At 44.0% G+C, this 26,956-nt stretch overlaps 1 protein-coding gene across 18 annotated transcripts; it reads right to left on the bottom strand.

Annotated features, from left to right (window-relative positions):
* Positions 1-11: 11 nt before the first annotated feature.
* Pfkfb2 (6-phosphofructo-2-kinase/fructose-2,6-biphosphatase 2) lies at positions 12-26,946 on the bottom strand. 18 transcript variants are annotated; one of them, XM_040737143.1, is made up of 18 exons: positions 26,815-26,933; positions 26,016-26,116; positions 25,464-25,621; positions 25,258-25,371; positions 19,176-19,301; positions 18,616-18,712; positions 18,156-18,222; positions 17,945-18,019; positions 17,554-17,610; positions 16,532-16,656; positions 13,166-13,373; positions 12,654-12,800; positions 11,723-11,827; positions 10,920-11,049; positions 10,134-10,196; positions 9,655-9,719; positions 8,868-9,047; positions 12-1,917 (listed from the first exon to the last, which is right to left on the bottom strand). In XM_040737143.1, the coding sequence occupies exons 4-18, from the start codon at positions 25,349-25,351 to the stop codon at positions 1,852-1,854; spliced, it is 1,605 nt and encodes a 534-aa protein (XP_040593077.1). In that variant the 5' UTR covers positions 25,352-25,371; positions 25,464-25,621; positions 26,016-26,116; positions 26,815-26,933; the 3' UTR covers positions 12-1,851. The 18 variants fall into 18 exon arrangements, 17 of the variants coding, with proteins under 17 accessions (XP_040593077.1, XP_040593088.1, XP_040593076.1 ...); XM_040737154.1 differs by lacking the exons at positions 26,016-26,116; positions 26,815-26,933 and adding exons at positions 8,188-8,256; positions 26,479-26,599; XM_040737142.1 differs by lacking the exon at positions 26,815-26,933 and adding an exon at positions 26,479-26,597.
* Between the last annotated feature and the right edge of the window lie 10 nt (positions 26,947-26,956).

The raw sequence follows: 26,956 nt of genomic DNA, 5'->3' as shown, positions 1-26,956 counted from the left end.
TTCACTGCACCTTTTAATTAAAAATAACTTTATTTTTATTATAAAAGCAGTTTATGTAACTCAGATATTTCAGCATGGTTTTACTATCCAAGAGAGAACTTTTCTCCAGAGAAATGCAATCCTTGGTTTATAATAAAATCAACGAAAAAAATTTAAATGTATGTCATAACATAGTTATCACTCTTTTACACACACATGTATTTATGCTCTACAAATTTAACTTAAGGTAATACTATGGACATGAGGCTTAGGAGTCAAGCCACATACACAGCTAGCAGAACACAGAACATACATGACATTCTGATTAAATACATGCAAAATCCTCACACACAATAAATAGTTTCATAAAAATACCAGGAGTGTACTTCAATGCAGAAAGCAGCCTGCACCACAAGAACAAACCCTTGTAGTACAGCACGCTACAAGTAACAGGGAAAACTGACTACGCTGAGCAGAACAAGGAGCCTCCCTCCAGCTGATGTGCACACAAAGAGCTGCGAGCTGCGGGTGGGGAGACACTGAACTGCCCGCAGTTCACCACATCCTGCTTAGGTAACCGTTTCCAGTATTGTCCAAAATATAAAAGAACCATGTAGAAAAAGAAGCATTTCATGACTTTTCTTGCTACTATTTTTCTGCCCAACAAGTGAGCATTTCAAGTGAAAAGGAAAGAAACCAAAAGAAAAAACACTAGGTTCTACTTGTAAGGTACAATGCACTTTGTGGCTTCTGCATTCTTCAGGAGTAACACAATAGAAGTGTATTCATAGTGACTGTGTACACATTTGATACTCGGTGATCTAGGAACAGCAATCTGATTCATCTGAAAGGGGCATCCACTCACTGACGCACAGAGGCCACGCTGTATCTGTCAAGTGTCATGAGAGACCAGCACATCACAGTAGTGACAGCTACAACAGAGGCATCCATCATAGGACCACTACTTAGCAGTCATATCCACAGCCTTCCTAGAGATCACATCAATGAGACAGATGAAAGGGTCATGTCTGCCTCTGCCTATTTTGAAATTAAAAAAAAATCCCCAGTATAATTTATTTTCGAGAAGCCATCTTTATTTCGTGGTGGGATGGATATGGTTCCAGCTAGCCTTCATTCCCAATCCCTCAGGAGGCACTGAATCAATCAGTCCTCTCTGGCTCTGTGAGGCACAAGTCAGAGAGAAAAGATAGTAGCTACAAGAGAATGTAAAGGCTGGTCCCCTTTGGGGAAGTCTGGCATCCAGACCCTGCACCAAAGAGTATGGAAGAAAAACCTCTCTAAATAAAAAGGGAGCCATGGACACTACTCTTCTGTGGCCAGAGGAGAGGCACTTCAGAGCTGAGTTCTGACGCCCTTCATTTCCCTGGTGAAAGATCTCATTTTCCACATTGTAAGAGGTAACCGCTAGCACTCACATTGCACTTCAGCGTGCTCACCCTCAACAGATCCAACGAACAGCTCTTACCAAGCATGGCCTTCCTGAAGTTCATCCTCACCTAGAAACCAATTCTAAAGCAGTGCATTTGCATGTCAGGCCAATCTCCAGCTAAGGATGCAGGCAGTCATAGGTAGAATATTGAATGCCTAAGTAGGATAGCATTTGCAAACTTGGGTCAAAAGAGATAAGAACTAACTCCTTCGGGCTGTTAAAGATTTTTGAGGCACAGTGTAGCAATAATCCTGTTAGGCATGAGGGGAAGAAACGTAGTCAAGGTTTTCCAGGCCTCATTTTTGGTAGCCTCAAACGAGAAGTTCCCACTTAATTTCCTGTTCTAGCCTCAGTGATGCTGGCATCCCAGGCTTTTTAGTAGATCCAGTTCCTCGGAGAGGTCTGGCCTCAGCCTCACACCATCAGGAGAGCAATGTGAGGGATGCCATTGAGGGGCGTCTATGCTCAGCCAGCACATTCTCCACTTCCTAGGAGTCAGAAAGAGAAGCAAAGCCATTATACCACAGCCAAATGATGAACAGACACGCAATAAGAATCCACCCCCACCCTACCAACATTTGTGACCTCATCCCCACATCCAAATGCATGTGAGGACATACTGGTGTGCCTGCACACACCTTAACCCTGGGGACTCAGGTAAACTTTAATGGCTTAGCTGTTCAATGGCTTCTTTCCAAGAGTAGCTGACCTAATGACAGCAATAGGGCACCTGTCTGCTTCAGAACTGGACTCTAAGTTGCATATCTAAGATATAAAGCAGAAGTGGGTTGGGTCTCTGTGGTAATGCAGGCAGCATCAGTCAAAAGACACACCACCCCTAACACACACACACCACACACACCACACACACACACACACACACACACACACACACACACACACACACACACACACACACCAGTAGCAATTACAAGCTATATGGCTTCTGAGGAGGGTCCCAACTATTATGGTTACCCCATAATACTCGGGAGCCAGAGTAGATCAACTTCTTCCCATGAACTGGTATTTAATGTTTAATTCTTTCCCTTAGAAAGCTTGTTTCTAAAGTATTAAATGTACCTATGAATCCAATCACCTAGTGCTCTTGCTAAAATCATGGTTTAGAAAGTTTGGGCAGAAGCCTCTCATTCTAAATTACTAATGAGCTCTCGGGCCTTGCTAGCACAATGTGGGATAAGGCAAGAGAACAGTAGATACCTATCGGTATCTTCTGCTCCAGGAGATGGTAAGTTCTATTTCATACCATTGGATGAAGTCTGCTTGGAAACTGGCAGGATTTACTTTAGAAACAACAGCTTGGTAAATTCTTAAAGATTTCACAAATTTTTTCTTTTCAATAGATAACAAAAGTTATGTGCAGTGTGGTCTATTATAGTTCTTAATTCTTGCACAGGTACCAGAAGGTGCAAGTGACTAACAACTAAAGTTTTTGCACCACCAACAATGTCCTCCCCACCCTCCCCCAGAAGGTGGAGGAAGAGAGCCATGCCTATGACCCTGGACTCCAGGCTTTCTGAGAACTTCCATTAGTTTGCTAAGTCTCAGCCTGTCAAGTATGAGGCCATTTTAGAAGACAGTAGATAGGAGGAACAGTTCAAAATGCAAAGCAAATTAATAATAATAAAAACCAGAAGCCTTCTGATAAAATCAAGTTACTCAATGACTTTATTAACCCATTCTACACAGGAATGCACATAAAACACATTTCAAATACAATTATATACACTTTAAATGGACCCAATGCAACATTTCATTATTAATACCACGAAATAAATCAGAATGCTACAAGGATTGGCATCCCCACTTTCAGCAGGGCTGTGCCTAAGAAATCTGAAATAAAATTCTGTTACTAGGCTTCCCAAGTTCAGCCTATTTCCATCCAAACCAGCGGTGCTCAGCCTCTCTCTACATCACATGCCCCATTTGTGATAGGCCCTTTGTTTTTGCCACAGGAAAGCCACCACATCTGAGAACGGTGATCTTGTTGCTTCAACAACAGAAAAACTACACACAATTCAGAAGTTTCTTTAAAGATTGAGTCACATGAGTATTAGTCACACACCCAGTGAAAAGCTTACGGAAATACTCTTGAGATCAGTATTTGGATGCACATCTCCCTTTGTATGAGATTAAGGTCAAATACACAGCAGACTAAAAACAGCAGCATTCTCAGTGAGAACTGCAGCCCATAAGAAGGTTCAGGGATGGATGGTAAAAGGGAAGTCCTGTCCTGAAGCAATGGACTGAATGAAAGAACTTCAAGTAAAGTCACATCTTTACTGTTAATGTGACTTCTATAAGTCATCACCTTAGTTAGCTAGGATCACAAAATGCCATACAAGTAATCTACAACATCACCTTTCAAAAAATAATGAGAAGTTGGTCACTATTACACAATAATTATCTATAAAAAGTCAGTGAAAAGAACTTCTCCATTAAGGAAACAAGATATTCAATTCCTTTCTTGAAGGACATGTGTAAAAGCCAAGGGATTATAGTAATATAAACAGACTACCAATCAGGACAATGAGATATGAGAGACAGCTGGCAAAAAGGCCTATCTTCTGGACCCTAGAAAATAAAATTCTCAGTCACACTTCAGATCTGTGTCCATCACCTCTAGGGAAAAGTTGAGATCCTGTACAGCAGTACTGCTACCTGGCTCAACTGTTATATAGTTTTAAAATAAAAATGCTTCAAAACATAAGTCAAAATGAATACAAGGAAAATTGGGTAATTTACTAAAACTTCAACAAATACAACATTCCTCTGAGACTGGCGACGCAGTGAGACGTGCATGAAATCCCATCACTCAGAGCTGCTTCAGGTACCTACTGTGCTTCCCTGTAGTGATACCTTGCCCGTGAACCTGTAACAATAGCCACACCTTTAGGGCATGGGCATGGTTACAGGTGCAAATACGACTGTTTAAGGTAGAGGGGTGGAGGGAAGGAGGCAGGGTCTGCATCCTTGGAGCAGGAACACCACGACAGTTACTTATTGTTATCTGTGTAAGTTCTCCCCAATAAACACCTATTTATCATTCATCTTGGGTTTGGTGAACTGATTATATTTCCTCACCTTCAACTGGTGCCCAGCATGGGGCATGAACCCACAACCCTGGGATTAAGAGTTCCATGCTCTACTTCCCCTGTTCACTGGGCACTTCTAGCACTAAAGAGCTTCCCTGGAACCCAGATCACGCCTGTCCCAGAAAGTCATCAGGCAGACTAATTCCTTAACAATTACCCTGTTTGCTCAAATGGGGTACCTGGAGATCAACTGTGGATTTCTATGAGGATTACTCACTCAGATCCTTGCCTGAAACGCTCAACATTTGGTCCAGGAACACACATGCTGCTTCCCTAACTTGGCTTCTCAGGATCCAGGAAGAGTGGTAAGCACACAGCATAATGCATGTCTAAAAACAATGAAATGGTTCCTTTACCAATGATCAATAAGTGCTAAATTCTAGTTTGGAAACAAGATAGGCCAGTAGTGGTTCTCTAAATCTCCTTTACATTCCTCTCTCAAATCCATTTCGTGACTTTCTCATCCAGGGGTGGTTGTTTTGTTTTCCCCAGTACTGGGGACAGAACCAGGGCCTCCTATATGCTAAACAAGTACTCTACCACTGATCTACATCTCCAGCACCCCTCCCACCATTCTGCAGGGGTTCATCTCCCATTCAACTTTGAGTTTAAAAGTAAATAAATAAATAAATACAAAATATTACTTTCTCTTCCATTTTACACAGGTAGAATTCACATAGGTAGATTCAAGTCTTCACCTATTCCCTCCACAACAAAACTGAAAGTCTCCATACAGGGCACCACACGTCACCCCAGACGCAAGCACTCAGAGCAAGGTAATCTCCCACCCATAAGTAACAAGGGAAAAGGGGAGAAAATGTGAATTAGAACTTCCCTTAACTCTGGAATAAGTACTTTCCACTCTGCTTCTCCTGCTCAGCTCCTTGAAGGATCTTGCTCTAAAAGGTGAAGGATGTTGAAACCCCTGCTGCTTTTCAGCTCCAACTTCCACTCCTTTTATCCATGGATAGTAAAACTACCCCAGCTCTTCATATACACGAAGAGAACTAACACAGGAAACTCGAAGAATGAGTGTAGACTGAGAGTCAGAATGATGGTCCAGTGAACCCCTACGGATGGTATTTACAACAGGCTGGCTCAGTTCCAGGTGGTCAACAAAGTCTCCTCTTAGATCCTTAGCCATTAGATCAGGGTTCTTCCTCCTACTACTCAGTATCTATGAATTACCCTTACCTGGCAGCAGAAGAAAGAACTGAATGCCAATTTAGATCAAAGCTGGTAATAACTGCAGTAGACAAGGGAACTGTGTAAAAGTACCAGACATACTGCCCAGGCCACATCTCACCCTCACACTGTGAGGAGAGGACATCCCAAACCTTTGGGGTCTCGCAGCCACAGAACAAGAAAACAGTCAGAAGACAGGCTATACTGTATCCAGTGTCAGCTCTCCTAGTCTGTTTGAAATATTCATTTATCAGTTACATCTTCTGTATTTTTCAATTTTATTTTTAGTATTTCTTACATGAGTACTGTATTCTAGCCCTCCGGGTCCCCATCCAACTCCTTCAAAATTTCCCCTACTCTCTTTCAAGTTCATAATCTCCTCTTCTAGTTATTGTTGCATTTATATACATATATATACATATGCATGAATAAAAAACCTACTCTAGATGAAGAGCCACAGGTAATCAATGGCTACTGAGAGAGGGAGACTAGGTCTTCTCCAGAAACAAGGCCCTGATAGGATACCCAATCCTAATTGGTCAGCCCTAAACACACATATGATAATGGAAATAATGCTACCTGAAAAGGAGGTCTAAGATATTTTATTGAATATAGAACTCACTCACTGTGAAGCGCTCCAATGTCCTCACAGTGGCCAGGATCCAAGAGAGAGAAATTTGCTTTCCCTTCTCCTTTTATTTCCCACTTGTCCCACATACCCCTGTCCATGTCCAAAGGAAGCATGGACAGTATCTTGGGAATGTGAGCTTTTCCCTACATACATATATGTCTGACCTCTTAAGGGCAGTTTTGTTGTTGCTGTTTATAATCTCCAGGGCAAGGAAATTGAAAAAAAAATTTTTGTCTTTTTGCATGTTTTCCTCACTAAGGCCAGTGCCCACAAACAAAGGTCAAGAGGGGGCAAGGAACACTGCCTAAAAGAAGTTCCCAGTTTCTTTGTCTTGGATGTTTCAGGCACCTAGGCAGCTTCTGAAATCAGCTGGAGTGTTCTATATGGGATGGAAGGGTAGAGGACTCGAGACCAGAGGTCAGCAGCCTGTAGTGATGACCTCCATCGGTCCACATGTTCTATCACTTTGCAAGAGTTCTCAGTATGGACCCAACGGTATGTGCTTAAGTCAGTAATGTGCTGCACGTCCCCCTGCAAAGCCAAGGGAAAAGATGGGACTAGAACCCTGAATGCCTTTCTAACAAAGCAGCCTGCCTTTCAAAACTGTGCTCGGCCCCAGCATCAGAACCAAGAATTCAGAATTTTCGGTCTGATACATACTTTGTCTAAGATACTAATATACTGGCATTTTTCTATCCAGCTTCATAAAGTGGGATTAAAAAAAAGATTTAACTTTAGGTTTACTTATGTGTATTTCTGTGTCTATGTACATATGAACTAATATATAAAAGCCCCTGGGGATCCCAGAAGAGAGCATTAGATCCCCTGGAGCTGGAGTTACAGGCTGCTGTAAGCCACTCAACATTAATGCTAGGGGACAAGTGCTGGACCTCTGGAAGAGCAGCATGTGCTGAGACATCTCTCCAGCCCCTCAACTGACTCTTAGCGGGATGACCACTGAGGATGTAATTTAAACACCCAAATATCTAGGCTCCAATCCCAGAGATTTTAAGGCAGTACTCAGCCTGACTCAAGGGAACCAGGCATGTATATATTTCAAAAATTCTACAGCACACTCTAAGGATTAAAGCCATGCAAAAAGTTTTCTGTCACAAGACAAAGTCTCATAAGAAATTGCTAGCCTTCCCTCACCAGTTGGCCCCACATGACAAACTGAGAGGTAAGGAGTCACTGTCTCTTCTGAAAAATCTTCTGAGACCTTTAGAACTGTCCCTTAGAAGAGGGGACATGAGTGGGTTGGTATTGAGCTCAGCAGACAAGGCCCTGGGCCAATACAGAGAGAATCCCCTTAAAGCAAGCAATAGATACACATATAAACTTCCAAGAGTCCAACCTCAGAAGACTCCTTGGAATATTGAGACAGTTTCTCAGTATAAACAGAACTCCCCAATAAGAGAGGTTAAATTCATCATCAAAACATGTTTATGCTCAAAAAATAATTTTCATGAAAAAACTTGGCTTAAGGAAATTATTCTAAAAACTATTGATAAGCAATGAGTGGTGTTACTGAACTTAACCACCCTGTCTTTTGCCTGTAGAAATTCGGGGCTTAATGGTGATCCTGGTGTTTTTAAACAGCCCCAAAGGTCACAAGCTACTGGAATAGTCAAGAAACTGAGAGTCACAGGATAAAAAGTCTGAACTGGGAATTTGTAAGAACTAGACTTCACCCTAACCCCAGCCCCACTCCACAGCCAGCAAAGGACTGTCACACAAATCAAAACATGTCTACAACATCCTTAGAGCCAGTTCCCCAGTACAGCAAAAACTTAGGATTGTTTCTCATGAAAAGAGGCGAGAGCTCTCACCCTATGTCCACTTGCAAACTCCAGGGCTTTCTGTGGATGTTCTGTAGGCTGGGCTAACCCTTGCAGGACCTGGCTGGAGAGGAAGGGAGAAGGGAAGGGAAAGACTCTCCCAGTGCAGATGCAGACCCATTTGCAGGCAGCACCAACGGGACTTAGACTCCTATCAGCCATCCCTTATTTTACCACACCACAATGCCATGCATCAAACCAGACAATCCAAAGAAGCTAGAAGACATGGAAGTTGAGTAAGGAGTGTAAGGACAGATTAAAAGGACATAGATAAAGGACAAATGGGTTTTTGTATCTTCCTCTATTCAGTACTCCCTCCCAACCCAACCTCCACCCACCCCCACACACACTTCAGAGACATTAGTGGGTCAGACACGAGGAAACAGCAGAAGAACCAAGTCCATGACTCATGCTTGGCTCCTCTTCCTTTAGACCATCCCATCTGGGAAGCTGTCCTAAAAAGATCCAACTTGCCATCTTGCCCCCGGCTGAGGTGTTTACACTAGAGAATGACTAAGGCTGCTCTGTACATGCATGAGCTTATATTCCATGTTCAGATTAATGTTGGGACAGGAGCAGGGTAAAGTTAAATGACTTCTTGGTTGATTAGTGGCAAGGGCAAGAGGCCAAAGCTGGAGGGAAACACACAATTACACCACCGGAATGCTGACTTGGGTCTTCTGCTGGTCCGCCCCTTCTTGCATGTCCAGGGCACGGAGAGGGCTGAGGGGCTTGAGGGGCCGGCTCCCAACACTGTAATTTCTTGGACGCCTTATTGTGTTCGAACTGGACAGAGGCGTAAAGCTGTTCCTTCTCATCCTTACAGGGGTTTGGTTCTTGGGGAAGTTGTGCTGATTGGAAATGGAGGGACACCACATACATGAAAGCCATACCAAAACCTTACCCACAGAGGTCAAACAATGCTCCTGAGCATAACTGCTCTTCCTCCTGCTTCTCTACATACAGGACCGAGAGGGGCAGAGTCTGGGCCCATAGCCCCAGAGGAATAAAAGGGTCATCACAGGGAAAGATCCCTGAGCACCACATTGAAGAGCAGTATGGGAGCCAGCAAAGGTGTTTGCTTAAGACCACACAGGCTGCCAAGACCAGACCAAGGAAGGAGCTGACCTGCATCTGCTGACTATACGGGCAATGACCCCCTGGACCCTGCTTTGTAAATGGAGACTTCTCTGGAGGTACAGCAAGGGAATTCATATATTTCACTTCAGCCAAGCACTTTTTATATGAACTCAATACCCAGGAGATAACTTTCAGGGCTAAGATTCATGAAAGAAATACTCATTTAAATAACTAAAAATTCCTTCATCTTTCCCTTTTGTAAGTAAGGAGACCACTGCAGGCCATGAATTCTGGCTTTGCTTTTCTTAGTACATAAAAGAAACCCAAGTCTCTTAATAACAAAGATTTAGAGATTCAAGGTGACCAGGAAATACTTACAGTTGGCTTATCACGATGTGTGTCCACAGCCTCCACATTGAGTTTAATTGTTTCCACTTTGCAACCTGGAAAACAACAGAAAGAAAAGCTGTCACAGGCATGGTGGCTCACTCCTGCAATCCCAGTACTTGGAGGCTGAGGCAGGTGAATTTTCATGAGTTCCATACTACCTAGAGTTCCAGGCTAGACCCAACTAGTCCCAACAAGCAAAATAAAATAAAACCAAGCACAAGAAATAAATAACCAGCAAAAGGGGGTAGCGGTAGAGAGGAGGAGGAGGAAGAGAAAAAAGCCACCAAGGAGTAGCTCAAAGAAAACTCTTCAGTACTAGCATGATCATACACTGGGGCATATGTGTGCTCTCAAAAGAGATACGGGTACATATGCTCTTTTCAAGTGGAAGCTACTAACACAACATCCCTGCTACACAGGGAATGTTCCTCAGTCCCCACCCCTCACCAGCTCAAGCTCATAGTTACCATAGGCCACTGGAGTAAGTTTGAAGATGGTATGGAGAGGACACCTCAAGTATGGTAACTCATCTGAAAGAAAAAAGACCTGGTGAAGACAGTCTAAGTACTATAGAACTAGGTCATTTGGGGAAAAGAGAATCTAAGAGGCTCGTGAGCTTTCTTTATCCTGACCATCACCTAGAGTGGCACGGCTTCTCCACTAAACTCAGCAAACTGGCAAGTCCAAAGAAGTCACCCAAGCTACTGACTGGTAAGGAAGGAAATAAGGTCAGTGCAGATCTGAAATGTAAGAAAAAAGGAAGAGGTTCTGAAGCCAAGGCCTCCTGGAAAGGAAGACTATGACCTACCTGAGCACTCAAAAGCAACCAAAGGCTTCAAAAGTGGCCTGAGGACTGGACAAAGACAGGCCAGAGCAGCACTTCCTACTGCTTTCCTAAAACAACTGCTCTACTCCCAACCTGAAGGGTGGAGACAGTTCTAATAAACCATCCGCAATACCTAGACAGACAAACTGGACTATCCAACCAGCCACCTTGATGCTGCCAGTCATGTCAGCTGGAGCTGGCCCTTTAGGCCAATCAGCCATCCTCCACTGCTGGCTTTTGCAGCAGCACACTGAAGTGAGTAAGTGGTTGATCAATGGCTGCCGGGAGCTCCACACTGCAGCCTGAGAATGTACTCTAATATGAATGGAAGAAAACAAGAGCCGGTGGTCAGAAACCCTGGCACCCTGAGTCCAGCCTTGTCCCTGTGTGTGTGCTTATCCCTCCCCCATCCCTTCCCTCACAGTACCTGCGCCTTTATCCAAGAAGTAGGCCAGGAGGCAGCGCATGACAGCTTGGTGGGAAATGACGAGGATATTGCCCTGGCGCTCCAGCTCCATGATGACAGGCTCTAGTCGCTGCACCAGGTCCTGGTATGACTTCAGGAGAAGTAAGGAGAGCTGGTAAGAGGCCAGGTGCATGCTAGCAGCCAAGCTGGAGGCTAAGTTCCAGAATCATGAGACTATTCTGGGAGGCATAGTGCCTCTATGTTGCCTAACTACCCTAGCCCTGGTTTCCTAAGAAAAATCAGATCTTTCAAAAGCAATACTTAGACCAAAAACCACAGTTCCAGATATGCACGTGTGAATTCAATTTATTTCTCTTTTCCTCACAGACATCAATAGGCAGTATGTAGAGCAACAAAAGAGTTCTACATGTTTCTGGAATTTCTGCCATTACATTTCATTTATCTTTGGGTAAGAAGTCATTTCAATAACAATAAGTACTTAAAACATGGTAAGTAAGTAACTCATGCCCCATACTTACTTGGTGACTCTATCTGCTTGTAGGAATAGAGTAGAAGAAACAGAATGAAAAAGAAACAAGATTGTATTCATTCTATAACATTTCAACACAAAAGGTATCTTGTCACCCTGTCCCCTAGAGATCTTAAAAACCTAACAAAACGTAAAGCACTAGCTGTCTAAGCTAAATTAAACAGTATAACCAAAGGCAGGATAACAAGGGATTCCTAGGTCACCCTTTCTTGTCCCCTAAAGAAAAGTGCCCAGCAAAGCACTAGGCAGTTAGTTCAAGTGAACGAAGCCTCACCTCCCCACCAGGATAGCGATACAGGTACTTCTCTTGATCTCGAAGTGCAAATTCCTCGGGGTACCGTTTCTCAATCTCTGAATATGTCATCTCCTCACACACACCCTGCAAAGGCCGTACCAGCATCAGGATGTGGGCTACCCTATACTCTCCCCATCCCAGATGAGGAAGATAACACTGAGGAACACCAGTGCCTCCCTGTGTGGAGGCCATGTGCTATGTCCACCTGTGTGATGTGACCAGGAAGTCAGGTGTCAAAGGTGCCATCATAGGAGGCACTTCAGAGAGAGTTGGTTTCTCTAGTTTGAGCTGCCATTCTATCCTACTGCAAGGGAATTCACAGCTCAGCAAGAATCTGCAGGACAGCAGGAATCAGAGGAGGGGGAACTGAGGGAAAGAGAAACCTTGTGGGATGAATACAAGGGTAGGGAAGGATGGAAAGAGAAGCATCTAGGCCAAGCATGGGGGCTCATGCCTGTCAGCTCAATATTTGGGACACTAAGGCAGGCAGACTGAGTTCCTGGCCAACCTGGGCTAGAGTGAGTTCTGGTATCAATAAGACAAAAAGAAGTGTATATTTGAACTAAGAGGTTAAAGAATGCCAAAAAAATTGGGGAAAGACTTTCCCAGAACTGCTGACTGAATGATCAAAGCAAGTCTTATAGAGCTGAGGGATTGGGAATTTCCCTTTTCCTAGGAGGGAAACAAAATGAGTCCTTGTAAGCATCACTCTCCTCAAATACTAGTGGCTCAGTTACAGACTGGTGTGGGTCTCTCCTTGGGTTCAGGTACGACAGCAGCCAGGAAGCTCTTTCTCGTCTAACCTCTGAATGGCTGGATTCAGATTGCTCAGTTTCTAGTTGATGAGTCTAGTTTTCCAAGTTACCCAGATTATAACTTTTGAGAGTGTCAATCAGAAGTGCCTACTCACAGCATCAATCTCATTTAGGATCTTCCACTGCTCATAGGTCACCCCCAGGGACTCAGCAGTCTGAATAGTTCTCTTCAACTGGCTCGTCCACACTTTGAGGTCCTGGATCTCCTGTTCCTCCAGAAACTTCTTCAGAGCCTGAGCAAACTGGGGTTTGGAAATAAAAGCTAAACAAAGAAAACCCACCACACCACACAAACAAAACACACAGAAACTACTAGCCATGGTCAAACCATAAACCGGAGAAGAAATGTAATTCAGTTGCAAGACTGCTCACATCACAAATCGTGCACAGTAATTTCCCGATGGCTGAACGATCACAGCAGAAAGTTCTCAAGTGACCCATACTTTAATCCAGAACAGTAAGCAGAGAACATCCTTAGCACTTGCCTAGTTATGTGAAACCACAGCCTAAGCCCAAATGGGATTTAAGCAGGAGGGGATAAAACAGATGACCTCCACCATGCCCTACTAACTCTAAGCTAAGGAAATCCAGCCTGCTGGCTATTTACCTGCTTTCCTCGAAGTGAAAGGCCAGAGTCACCCCCAATCTTTCCCAAAAGATTGAAGTCACTCTCTCCATGCCGGCAAAGGTAGATGGTGCGAGGCTGGACATGGATATTCATAAGGTAGTAGACAATTTTACTCTGGATGTAGTCCTGGACTCTGTTGACCAGAAATCTCTGGCCTACATTAATCACCTTGATGAAAGACAGATCCCTAGGACAGAGTAGAAAGAAGCAATTTTATGGTCAGAAAATCTGAAACTAGGAGTGTGGCAAGCAAGGGGGCAAGGCTATCAGCACCTAGTGACAATCCCAGCACTTAGAAGGCTTAGCTGGAAGGGGCTTAGGTTTGACCCTGACTCAAGACAAATGAACATATGAAAAGTATGGGGAGAATGATCTGTGTATTGACTGGTAGGGCCTCATCAGCTATTCCTTCTCTCCCTGTCACTGCCATATTTATAGAACAACAAAGCTAAGAGATAGATTACATCTTCAAACTAGGTTGGCATATGATTTATTGAACTTACAGTAAGTATGTACTATCTTCTTAGTGTCTATCCTGTGCCATGCATTATTTGTAAGTGTGGAAAACAGAATTCAGGGCTGAACTAAGTAACTTGAAGATTTTGCTAAATTCAAAATTTAGTGAGACACATGGGCTCCATATAACGTGGTCAAAATCTAGACAAAGAATGACAACTCAGGAGGAGGAGAGGAAGGAAAAAATCAGGGTACCTGCAGCACCCTGAACCACCTAATCAATCTCTCTCACCTAATCAATTCCTCTCAAAGACAATGCCGCCATTTGCTTTGTAGCCATAGGATTTTTCTTAAAATTAAAGTAATAAGAGCTTATTCAAAATAATGACCAGGAGAAAAATATACAATAAGAAAAAGCACCCATCGATCTACCACCAGAGATAAAAATCTATAAGCATCCATGCTAATAAACATAAACATCCCTCTAGAAAGCTTTTCTACACAGACATAGAGAGACTTAAGGTTATCTCCTTATGCAGCATCTAGGGTGGGGCCTTTCAGCCACTTTATGGACATGCTTCTAAATATGAATTCTGAGAAATTCATTTGAAGAAAGTGAAAAAGTTGAAGACATTAATGAGATAACTATAGTGATTTAACACTTCGCTATGTTCAGTTGTGATGGTTTTGATAATCATCTTGACTGAATTAAGAAATGCCTAGGGCACTAGAGACACACCTCTGGGCACAAGACTAAATAAGGGAGGAACCCTCACCCTGACTGTAGACAGTATCATCTCGTGGTCTATAGGGTCCTGAACTGAACAAAGAGAAAAAAAATGGAGCAAGGCATGCGGCCTCATACCTGTGACCTAGGCACTAGGGTTGCCCTGAGCTCAAGGCTATCCTAGGATACACAGTGAGACCTTGACTCAAAAAATGCGGTGGAGGGGAGGGAGAAAGCCGGTGAGCCCAGCTTTTCTGCCTCTTGAGCCTGTGAGATGTGAGCAAGCAGCTACCTTCCACCACCGTGGATGGAAGCCAGTCCTGCTCCCGTGCTTCCCCTACCACGGTGGCTGTACCCGCTGAACACCACGCCAAAACTAACTTCTCCTCCTAGAGTTCCTTATGTCAAGTGGCCTGTCACACTGATGAGAAAAGTAGTGGATATAGCGGTTGTTTCATCAAAATATAAATCCCAGCACTTGGGAGGTGGAAGCAGAAGGGTCAGGAGTTCAAGGTCATCCTCTGTTATATAGTAAGTTAAAGGTCAGCATGGACTCCTTGAGAATGTCTCAAAAACTCAAAACGAAACACACTATTTCATAAGGCAATGTTCCCACAGGTTTCAAATATACACTGTCTTTCTGCAACATGGACTTAACATTTCACTATACCCTACACCAGGCAAGTCAATCTGTATTCCATGCCTCACTGCCATGAGACATTGCCAGTCATGATAGGTAACACTGATCCGACACTTGTCCTTCAGTCAGTGTCCCTGGGTTTATATGATACATATACAGTAAGCATATATACTAAAATACAAATTATACATGGTGAACTTTACATCGAGGAGACTAATGAGGGATACTCAACAGCATTTTAGTTCAGATTTTCTAAGTCTGGAGCAGTGCTTCTTAACTAGAGATGATTTGGGTCCCCAGGACACATTTGGTAATATAGGAAAACATTTCACTTGTCACAGCTTGGAGGTGTTCCTGACACCTCGGGGACAGAGGCCAAGGAGACTGCTAAACATATTAGAATATTAGAATATGCAGCGTAGCCCCTCCAACAAAGAATCCCATAGTTCAAAATGTCACTAATGCTTAGATGGAAACCTTGCTCTAGAGCAGTGGTTCTCCACCTTCCTAATGAGACCCTTTAGTACAGTTCCTTATACTGTGACCCCCAAACATAAAATTCTTGTTGCTACTCCGAAACTGTAATTTTGCTAATTATGAATCGTAATGGAAGATCTGACATGCAGGATATGTCATATGCAACACCTGTGAAAGTGTCATTCTACCCCCTCAGAAGTCCCACAGGTTGAAAACAAATGCTCTAAAAAACAGAAAAGAAAAACTGAAGATAGGAAAACAAGGTTAAGTAAGACATACAACCCACATAAATACCTGTGCTGGATAGTTTATGTCAGTTTAACATAAGTTAAAGTCATTTGAGAGGCGGGAACCTCAATTAAGAAAATGCCTCTGTAATACCATGCTGTAGGGCATTTTCTTAATCAGTGATTGATGGGAAAGGGCCAAGCCCATTGTGGTTGGTGCCATCCCTGGGGTGGTGATACTGGGTTCTATAAGAAAGCAGGTTGAGGCAGGGCGTTGGTGGCACACGCTTTTAATTCCAGCACTTGGGAGGCAGAGGCAGGTGGATCTCTGTGAGTTCGAGGGCAGCCTGGTCTACAGAGCAAGTTCCAGGACAGCCTACAAAACAATGCAGAGAAACCCTGTCTCGAAAAACCAAGCCCCCCCCCAAAAAAGAAAGAAAGAAAAGAAAAAAAAAGAAAGCAGGCTGAGCAAGCCATGAGTAGCAAGCCAGTAAGTTGCAGCCCTCCATGTCCTTGGCATCAATCAGCTCCTGCCTACAGGTTCCTGCCCTGCTTGAGTTGCTGTCTGACTTCCTCCAATGTTGATCTACAATGTGGAAGTGCAAGCCAAATAAAGCCTTCCCTCCCCAGCTTGCTTTCGGTCATGGTGTTTTATCACAGCAATAGTAACACAACTAAGACAATATCACAATACAAACCTTGTTCTGAGAAATGACATAAATATCATAGGTTTAGACTACCAGAAAGGATAGAGACCAAGAGGGAGAAAGACACTCTTCCTCCTATCTCAATCCTCAGATCATGGGGTTGAACCTTACTTATCATAGTTGTCTGGGTCAAGGGGCTGGTAAGTGACTTTGTAGCACTCAATTCTCTTCAGGAAGTCCTCCATCACATTCTCCCTATTCCTTTCAGGGTAGTCAGGGCTTGACACCTTTACCTCCTGAAATCATAGCAACATAAGGACCTGGTCAGAATTCTGTTCTTAACAGCCCCGCTACAAATAGTCACTGCTAAAAACAGAAGAAGTCTGTAAAAACAGCTTCTCACTGGAGCACTCTCATCCTGTCCTGTGACCCTGGCAACCAAGAAAGGGAAGACAACTGGGGAGTCATGTGCCTGCCTTTGGCCACAGGACAGAGGGAGTCATGCAGCTAATGCTGCTTCTGAGCCCTGAGCCCTTTATGTACTTGCCTGTGAACACAGAATGGGCTCCAATTTCCCCCTACTGCTTCTCAGAACAGAGTATTCGACCCACTACTTGACTTAGGAATCACTGATTCTTTCTCAAATAAGGTAACTCCAGCTCCCATGGTGTGAAGGAATCTTTAAGAGAGCATACAAAGATGCCTACCGGGCACAGAACAAAACAACCTGTCCAGGGAGTACTGTCTGGTGCTGTGCCCCACAGGGCACAGAAGTGCAATATTCAATGCTGATCAGAACATTAGACAACTACTGAGTAAATAACCTCCCCTTTAATGTGGATGAACAGGACAAAAAGAACTCTAATCTGGTACAATATTTAGGTTTTACTACTAGGTAATATCAGAGCACAAAGGCAGGGCTCCCACAGTCTAAGCTGATCCTCACACAGGAACTCACTTTTATTGTAGTCCTCACAGGCCCAGGTCCTTTTCCCAAGAGAAGAGCATTAAGGTCCAAAATGCTCTTAGATAAAGAAGACCCTGTTTGCTTCCTTCTTTCACTGTCCAGAGGCCACACACACACACACACACACACACACACACACACACACACACACACACACACTCTGAGAGAGAGAAAGACAGAGAAAGAGAGACTGAGACTGACTACAGGTGACAGGGGTAATACTCACCAGAATATTGGCGGCAATGACATCAGGATCATCACAGACAGATTCCACAAAGAACACCTGGCCATGGAGCAAAGACATGATAAACATGTCAAAAATGCCAGATTGTTAACTGAAAGCACATACTTACCTACTCCACCCAGCTGCCACATCTTCAGGATTTCCAGCCTCTTCCTTTAAAAACATATCTTACCACATCCCCTGGGCCTTACAGGCTAAATAAAGGATCTCAACAAAAAACACTCAAGGATTAGGCATATGCCCCAAGTGGACAAAGTCAGAGATAGCCTAATCTTGTGCTCATCAGAGTCAAAGGGACCTACATTCCAATCTCTCCATCCTGGCTCCCCACCTCCACTCATCCCTTTTCTGCCAGCATAGCATCAGAGCCCACCTTGAAGGCATTCTGCTCCGCAAAGTTCAAAATCATGTCCCTCCTCTCCCGAGTGGTATTGGTAGCATCAAACACCTAGGCAGAAAGCACACAAAGTAAATGAGTGGGAAGACAAAAATGAAACACTGCCCCAAGGCCAACTCCAGGTGGGGCTGAGTAACCAGGAGGCAGGAAGAGTGGAGATGAAGAGGGGGAAGCAGACAAGGCTTACCGCAATCTGCCCACTCTCTTCAGTAAAATAAGCCTTAACATCTTCCAGTGCTACCAGAGCACACTGTCTGCCATGAGAACAAAGGAAATCAGTGAAAAGAGCTAAGATCAAACAAGCCCGGAGACACACACACTTGCAGGAGTCATATCCCACTCAATTTCTTTCTGGTTATGTTTCCTCTAATTAAATCTTTCAACTTTCCCAAGAAGTTTACACACCATCCTACACTTTCCTCAAGGTCCCATTTATAAGCCTTATACCTCTTTAGGCATTACACAAAAACATCTTCTAGAGTCCTGTCTGCTACCCAACCAACCCAAGCTGATCTGTCAATCTAATCACATCCATTAAGATGCCCCCCCAAGATATTTCCTGAGAAAAATAGGGCCCTAACACATTCAGTCTCACAACTGCCCAAAAAGAGTTGACTTAGGTCAGGTCTTAAAGAAAAAAGACTCACTTGCGAATCTTCATAGCTTCTTCATTGTCATGACGAAAGAAGTCATAAGACTTATAGGACTTGACTGCTTCACGCCGATACACCCCAAGATTAAACACTGCAGTAAAAACAATACAATGGCCCCACTAAAGGAGACTTCTTGGCCTAACAGAGTTGCCAATGGAATGGAAAAAACAGCAGGTATGTCGGAAACAATACCAAACTAAGACAAGCTGGGCTAAAGTCCTGACTTAAAAGAGGGTGTGAGCAAGTCTGAAGCTGAGCTTCTACCTCCTCAGCTGCTGTCTCGCCAGGGCACCAATAAGGTTCAAAACATGACACATGTGACAAGGGTTTTGAGATAACATATTCTCATTTAATTTTGAATATTTCTATCAAAGGCATTCTATCAAAACTAGGATCATCTGCCTAGGCTTGGAGGAGACATGGCTGGGGACAGGAAACAAATCCAGTAAATGAGGAAGCATTATAGGACTTCAATGCTAGGAAGACTAAGTCTCCGAGGCCTGTGGGACCCCAGAACTAACCAACTCCCTTCCCGATGAATGGCCTGCACCTACCTTTGGTGGGTACCCCAATCCAGTTGAGGTAGCGTGTTAGTTTCTTGGACACGTAAGTTTTACCCCGGGCTGGCAAACCAATCATAACAATGAGAGTTGGGGAGTTGGTCATGTAGGAAGCCCATGCTAAAAGAAAATGAAACAGGTAGAGCTTAATGACTATATATCTCCTGAGGTTTATGTATGAAATGAGAAACTTCATAGTCATCGTCTCATTTAATCTTCATAAACCTATAGGGCAAAGGTCCAGGAAGAGTGAGGAGGTAAAATGAGGCTATATTTGGCATATCCTCTTGAAACAGAGTAAAAGTGTCATGCAGACTTCCATAAAGTACCCACACACAGTCATTTCTTTCCCAAGTCTTCAGAGAGATTCCCAAGAGGGAAAGAAATACTAGTAAAGATTAGGAAGAGAAAGAATGCCTAATAATATTGTAGCTATGATGCTGTTCACCCCAAACTAGACTGACTTTAAAATAGGTCCCACGGAGGGTTGTTTTCCCTTGAGGATCCTAGGCATCCCTCCAGAGCCCCAGGCAAGTCTTTGAAGATCTCTGCAAAAAGAGCCCTGCCTCAAGCTGTTTTGGCCACAACACTCAGGCAATGAACTCCTCCTCTACTTTAATTTCTAACCCAGTGATATCTAGTAGCCAAAGCCTGCAGGATAAAGGGTTGACTAGACTCCATAAAGGTTCCACCTTCAGCACAGAGCATGGAGGCCTGCCTGCCTCAAAGCTCATATAAAGGCAAGATGACTGGAAAGCAGAGCAGTAGCAGTTGGTGGCGCTGACCTTTCTGAGAAACTAACTTCTCTCAGGAGTGTTGCTTTACAAATATAGGTTTCACTGGGTTGGTGGGCTTAAACGGTTTGATGACTTGCACAGCACATAATCAGTCAAGTGTAGACCTAGCATTGGAATCCAAGCCTGTGCTACCCAGACAGTTTTTCTCCCTAACAAAAGGCTTTTTTCAGTTTGCTCACAGAACTGGTTCCTCCCTGCGTACCCTGACACAGAGCAAAGGTGAAGAAAAGACCTGCATTTGTGCCTCATCAACCCCTTTCTTGAAGCCAAGACCCAAGCTGAGGTTATCAGGGAGAGCTCAGGCTGTCAGCTGTCTCCATGGAGAAAGACAAGGGAAAAAAAGCAAAACAAAACACCTTGAACTTCTGCGGTAAGCACCCTTTTCAACGGGGCCCTGCAACATGTGTCACCTCATGGTGACAATGCCACTCTGAGGACAAACATCTTTGAAGCTGCAGTGAGGTTGTTCTCACTGTGCCAGAAACTAAGGCACCAGGGCATTTTCGCACACTTGTGCACTAAGGGTCTGCATCCTCAAGACCTGATGTCATTATAATGTCATGTGCATTGCAATTGTGACATACTTCCCCATGTGCAGGGATCATGGAAATAATATCCTAATAAGGGAGATGTGGTCCATCATGATTTGGGAGGAGAAAGGCACCAACCTAATAGATACTTAAAAACTTCTCCAAAACCCACAGTTCAGAACCTAAAGACTCCCACTTCAATCTCCTTAGTCTTTACTTTGTTTAGCTTTGCCAAATAAACTTCTGTTTAAACATCTATTAAACATCACTGTGAATTCTTTCCTTCAAAAAGAACTAAGAGAACACCTACTGAGAGTTCACCCCCCCCCCCCTGTTGCATGGTGGAAACTGCAGACTCTGGACAGAAGCTCCACCAAAATAGGTAATGGAGCAGCATAAGCAGTTTTCATCTCTATCCACACAAGGCGCTGAGGGGTAAGTAAACAGCACCTTGTAGTCTCTGGGGGCATTAGTCACTGAGCACTGACCCCAGCAGGCAACAGGCCTCTCCTGGCATCAGGTTCAAGCAGCTACACCCGCCCCCAGTCTTTATGTTCTCTAGCTTAGTGCGTACTCCTCTGGACATTCGGTAATTTGACGCATCAGCTGCACTTACAGGCCTCTCTGTCCACATCTTCTAGCTCATTAGGCTTCCCCCAAAGGTGCTGTTTCCCTCCCTGAAGTTTAGAAAAAAGCATGCTTAGGAGCTACTCTGAGAGAAACCAGGGAGAGGCTGCTCTGTGTTCCCCATGTTGGACAGAGAAAGCTAACAACAAAAGAAAACAAGGCTGGATCACAGGCATTCCATAGTCCGACCTCCAGCCTCAGCCAAGAGCGTAAGCAGGTACACACACACACACACACACACACACACACACACACACACACACACACACACCTGCTATAACCAGGTTTTTGTCTGTGGAAATAAAATAATGATGATGATGATAATAATAATAATAATATCTCAAAACTGTTAGGCTGGTAAAACTGCAAAGCTTGTTTCCTTTCTGTTAAAAGGAAAAAGTTTGAGTAGAAGGGACCTAGAGATATGTAATATCGCTTGACAAAGGAAAACTGCTCCAACCCTGAAATTCTTTTGTCTTCTTATGCAGAGTTAAACTTGCTTTATTTAGCTTCAAATCATTTTCTCTTTATAAGCAAGTTTAGTCAAAATGAGAGCTTGACACTTTTTCACATAAATGGAAAAACTAAATCCCAAAGACCTTAAGAGCTTGGCCCACAGGACCACAGAAGAAAGTCAAGGTCAGGCTTCCTGACCACATTCCTGATCTCATGACTGCCTATTCAGGCTTATCTACTGGTTCTTAGCCATCACATTAATACCAAACAAAAGGTCCCAGGGAAAACATGACTGTGTTCTCCAAGCTTATCTGGAAGGATGTCTAGGAGAGTAATAGTTCCTGGTCTCCTCATGGCCAAGGACTTTTTCGATCATCAACATTAAGCAGGCCCAGTATTTTGAATATGCAACCCATAAAGCATTATCATTACTATCTTAATTTTATTCATTAAAAGTTATAAAACCTGATTATCTACTGCTGTTTGACTGATAAGCATGAAATAATCAAGTTTAAGAACTGTCAAGCAGTACAGCCTTAGATGGTAATAGCCAACTTCCAGAAAATACATCTCTTGAGGCCCTGAAACTTCAAAGAACATATTACAACATGGACTTTCCCTGGGTCTGTCATGCTCCTTTTACTTCTCTAAGGAACACTGTTGATATGAGTGTACAGAAATATAAAGGTATTCACTGAAGCGTTCTTTATGATAGTGAAGAGTTTAAAACAATTATTGGATGAGATTCACACAATGCAGAAAGATGTCAATCTGGATAAGAGTTCAAAGTTTAGGAAATATGGCAACAGAACAGAATAGGTGTATCATGATGTTTGGTAATGGGATACACCAGAAATAAACACCTAAAAGAAGTGAATTTAACAAAGATAGGAGAGATTGGGAAAGATTTTACTTTCCATGTTTTCTTTTTTAATTACTTGAGTTTTCCTAAACATGCACTGCTTTTATATTTAGGGAAAAATATACTTGTCTCTCCAAATCTACTCAAAATATTTCAAAAATAAATAAAAGAAACCAAAAGATGAGAAGACTTAATAAGGAAAGCACCTAGACCCTTCATTTCCTGCTCTCAGAGACCCCTGAAACCACTCACCTGGGTACCTTAAAAGGACCCAGCCAGCCTGCCTACAACCCCATCCCAGGAACATCTCAAGTCCTAGTAAGGCTCTTCAGAGATTTTGGCCTTGAAACAAAGCCCAGTCAGTTTCCAGACTCAAAGTTAGCAAGCAGGTGTAATGAGCAGCAAGGAGGCAGCAGTTGAGCTATAAATAAAGCAACACTAGACAGTGGGGAGTCTATAACAAGGAAACCTTCCACACACAATGTAGAATGGGTGAATCTAGGTCTATCAACTTAGGAATGTCTTTAAGCACACAGAAACAGAACAGAATAGGTTCTACTCATTAGTAAGATGGACCAGAACAAGATGTCTAAACTGCCAAATCTCTGTGCACAGTAGAGCAAATAAACTAATATTCTCCTAAGGATTTCACAGTCCAACCATGAAGTTATAAAAGTTGGGTACATAAATGACAACTCTGAGTCCGTCGGTTGGAAAGAAAAAGCAGTTTTAAAAGAGTAGAGATTAGCAAAGAAAAACTAGAGCCAGGAACAGGGGATGAGTCTAGAGAACATAAATGGGACCTAGGATTAGCTTCTTAATCAAAAGCCCTCAGGCAGAAGAGCTATGAAAGGGTCAGGAAGGCAGCCAGGAGCAGCAAGTTAGAGCAGCAAGGCAGAGTTAGAAGGGCTGAAAAAGTGAACTAGCTGGTTCTGACGTCCACCGCCATCCCTCCTGGCTGTTTTGTGGATTACATACCCTAGTAACAGGAGCACATTTCCTTTAAGAGGGCCATGCTAGGTCAGAACATGTGAGTTACAATACTGTCAAGCAGAAAACATTCTTCACTGTAAAAAACAATTCTCTACCATGCTCTTAAATTATGAGGTGCTGGTAGGATTTAGGTATAATTCGAGAATAAATACAAAAAGTAGAGTCACTTGTGAGACAGCATACACAGCAGCTGCTTCCAATATTCATCTGAGTGCTTGACTGTATGCATTTATCTAATTTTCAAATCACTCCCGGGAGAATGATTTTAGTATCTCACTTTATAACAGAGTAAACTAGGTTAAGAGTGGCAGTGTTAACTTGTAATCTCAACACAAGAAAAGCATGTTTAACGTGACCTAGGCTACATAGTGGGACACTGTCAAAGGAAAGAAAAGAGGGAAGGAGAGAAGGGGAGTCAGAGGGGACAGAATGAGGGGAGTCTTGATTCCTTTCTTTAAAAAGGATAAACTGAGGGAGAGAGGGGTTAAGCAAATTGCTCACAGGTACACGGCTAGGAAACAGGAAAACCATCACTCAAACCTAGGGAGTCTGACTGAATGGGCTGCAATTAAGCATCCTGCTGCCTAGTTTACTCATGAGACAGTTTGCCCTCAGTACTGGCTTCCTGACCTGGCAAGTAAAAGAAACCCTAACCACAGAGGTGTGCCAAGCTCACTACTATAACTGCCTGACACCATGATGGAGCCCCTGGAGTCAACTCTGAACACAGTCAGTACCTGATCTCATGCTGACCCCCCACCTCCTTCCCCCTAACCATATGCATAAGCACTTCTTACTAAATGGAGAACTGACTGGAAGGGTTCCCAAAAAGGTACATTCCACAAGGAAGACTAAGTGTGCTAAAACACCTGCAGTTTCCAGAAACATCTGCGGACCAATGCCCCAGATTTATGGGGAACTCTAGAGCCTTGCCTAGGATGTAAGGTCAGGAAACATGAAAAGATGTTTCATTCCCCTGCCACCATTCTGCCATCTCTGTGCTTATGGTGAAAGAATCTGCAAAATGCTAAGGCTAACCCTGTAAGAATGTAAAGCACCCAAGACACCGAGAGTCACAAGTCAGGACTCATTCCCCTCGGGCCTGGAGGCGCAGGATGAGTACTGGCTTCTACCTGCAACTTCTGCTTATTTGTTTTGAGACAAGGTCTCCAGCACCCCAGGCTTATTCGGAACTAAGCACAACCTTGAACTCCTGATCCTGCCTTTATCGCACCAGGGCTTGGATTACAGGTGTGTGCCACCATGCCTAGCTTCTGCCTGCAATTTAGACTGTGTTCTAGAACATAGTTCAAGAGATAAAGGGAAACTAAGAGAGTGACAGTCCTAGGTTAATCCTGTACCTTGACACTCTGTCATCCTATGTATTTAATAACTATCATCCGACATCTGGCATTTGTTCCCAAATCCAATGAAAGCAACAAGAAACACTGGGCCCACACAGCAGTCAAGCTCCAAAGACACATTTCACTAAGCCTACTTGTTTGGAATAGGAAATTGCCCACTTTGTAGACTTTAATCTCATATCATGTCCAACACAGGGGCACACATCTCAAAAACAGGAGAACTGCATGAGTCACAGGGCAGCCTGGGTTACAATGAGTGCCCAACAAGCCAGGGGTCTGTAGTAAGACTCTGTCACAAAATAATAAAACATAAATTGCCATGCCAAAGAATTACTATTCACTCCCACAGAGCAAGAGTCTAGGATACAGATACATTTACAGGACCAAAAAAAGAAAAAGAAAAAAAATCCGACGAGGAAGCAGCCTTCACTCTTTACCAGAACTCACAGCATTTCTTCCCTGCCTTCCGAAGGTTTGCCGTGTGAGGTTTACAGTTGCTGCTGCTTCTGTGTTCTGTGGAAGATGAAGTATTCCCAGACATGGTAGCTCTTCAGGAGGCACCTAGGAAAAGAGAAAGGGGAAGTGCAAGGAACAGAAGGTAGGTGTCCCTAAAAACAATGGAGATCAGTGTGACACAAGAAAGGGGCCCCTACCAAGATTCAGGTCCAGCCTCTTCCTCCAATTCAACCGTGCTTGTTCTTGGATAATTGGCAAACTTATTCTCACCTAGAGAGCTGCACTCCAACTGTGAATCTATTTGTTGACCTTGTTCACATTCATGTATCTCAAATCCAGGAAGCCTTCCAGTAATCTTTTAATAAAGCAGATTTTCCCATCATGATTACTTCATTTTGTTTTCTAGAACTGACAACTCAAAGACAACCGACTAAAGTGCTTGTCCAATTCTCTTGACCTCACATTCTAGTTTAAGACTATGGAGAGAACGGAGGTGGGAATAAGTGAAGTGCATTGTCAAGAAAGCAATCTCAACCCAAGGGGAACACTTAGTCTTGAAGAGAAGAAAACATGAGAATGGGAACGGTGGAGAGGGCAGGGGCAGAAACATGTTCTCTGAAGGAAGAATTATAACGGGACTGAGATATCCCTAGCATGCTACATTCTTCTCCGCTGTTCTCCATTCTCAAGTTGTCCTCCCTATCCTCTCCCATCCACCCTCTGGGGCTCAGCGAAAGAAAATGATTTACCTACAAAATAAGCCTTGGGTCCTAATATCAACTAGGGTAGGAGGAGCCGAGTCTCACTTCTCAAACTCAGATAGACACTAAGGAGTTCAAGACAAAAGGTCCTATTAAAAAACAAAACAAAGCGGGGCGTTGGTGGTGCAAGCCTTTAATCTCAGCACTCGGGAGGCAGAGCCAGGCGGATCATTGTGAGTTAGAAGCCAGCCTGGTCTACAAATCCAGTTCCAGGACAGCCTCCAAAAACAATACAGAGAAGACCCTACCTCGAAAAAACAAAAACAAAAAAACCTCGCACTGTTCCTCGCCTGACAGTACAAATCTTCGTCCTCCTAACAGCTGCGGCTCAGCTCCCCAGGAGTGCCAGTGGAGCTACACTTCCCGAAGGGCTAAGCACCATCGCTCTGCACCGTAACCGCGCCGGCGCAGCACCCCATCCTCGCGTCCAGACTGCTCAACTATCGCTCACCCTATTCGACCTGCCCTATTCGTCCTCCCGGCTGTGGACCCGGTGTCGCCACCGGAGCTCCGCGAACCAGACCTTACTGACTGAATCCCCGGCTCCCCGATCACGTGGTGCGCTTGGCTCCGCCCACCCGCGCGTCAGCCCTCACCTGGAAGCCGGCTGGACCAATGGGGCACCGGCAGGGCAGGAGGCGGGCTCCTGGGGAGGCTGGGCTACCTCGGGGAGGATCTGTGATCGCCCAAGGCTGCCGCTCCCAGACCAGCCGGCTCAGGGGAGCTTGGTGGCATCGTTGCTTAGGAACTAATCGGGCTGGAGGAGGAGTTAATAAAAAAGCCTTACCTTTTTTCCTTACTCTCGCGAGACCTATTTGACTGACATCCTGAGTGGGAGTGACCGGTGAGAGCGAAGATTAACGCCTTCGCTCCTGCATCCCAGCTAGACTTGGTCGTTCCCCCAAGTCTCCGGGAGGGGAGACGTTTGC

The sequence above is a fragment of the Mesocricetus auratus genome, unplaced genomic scaffold (genome assembly GCF_017639785.1).
Source record: "Mesocricetus auratus isolate SY011 unplaced genomic scaffold, BCM_Maur_2.0 Super-Scaffold_100676, whole genome shotgun sequence".
NCBI classification, from domain to species: domain Eukaryota; kingdom Metazoa; phylum Chordata; class Mammalia; order Rodentia; family Cricetidae; genus Mesocricetus; species Mesocricetus auratus.
Note: the sequence above shows the minus strand (reverse complement) of the source record. Positions and strands in the feature narration are given on the sequence as shown.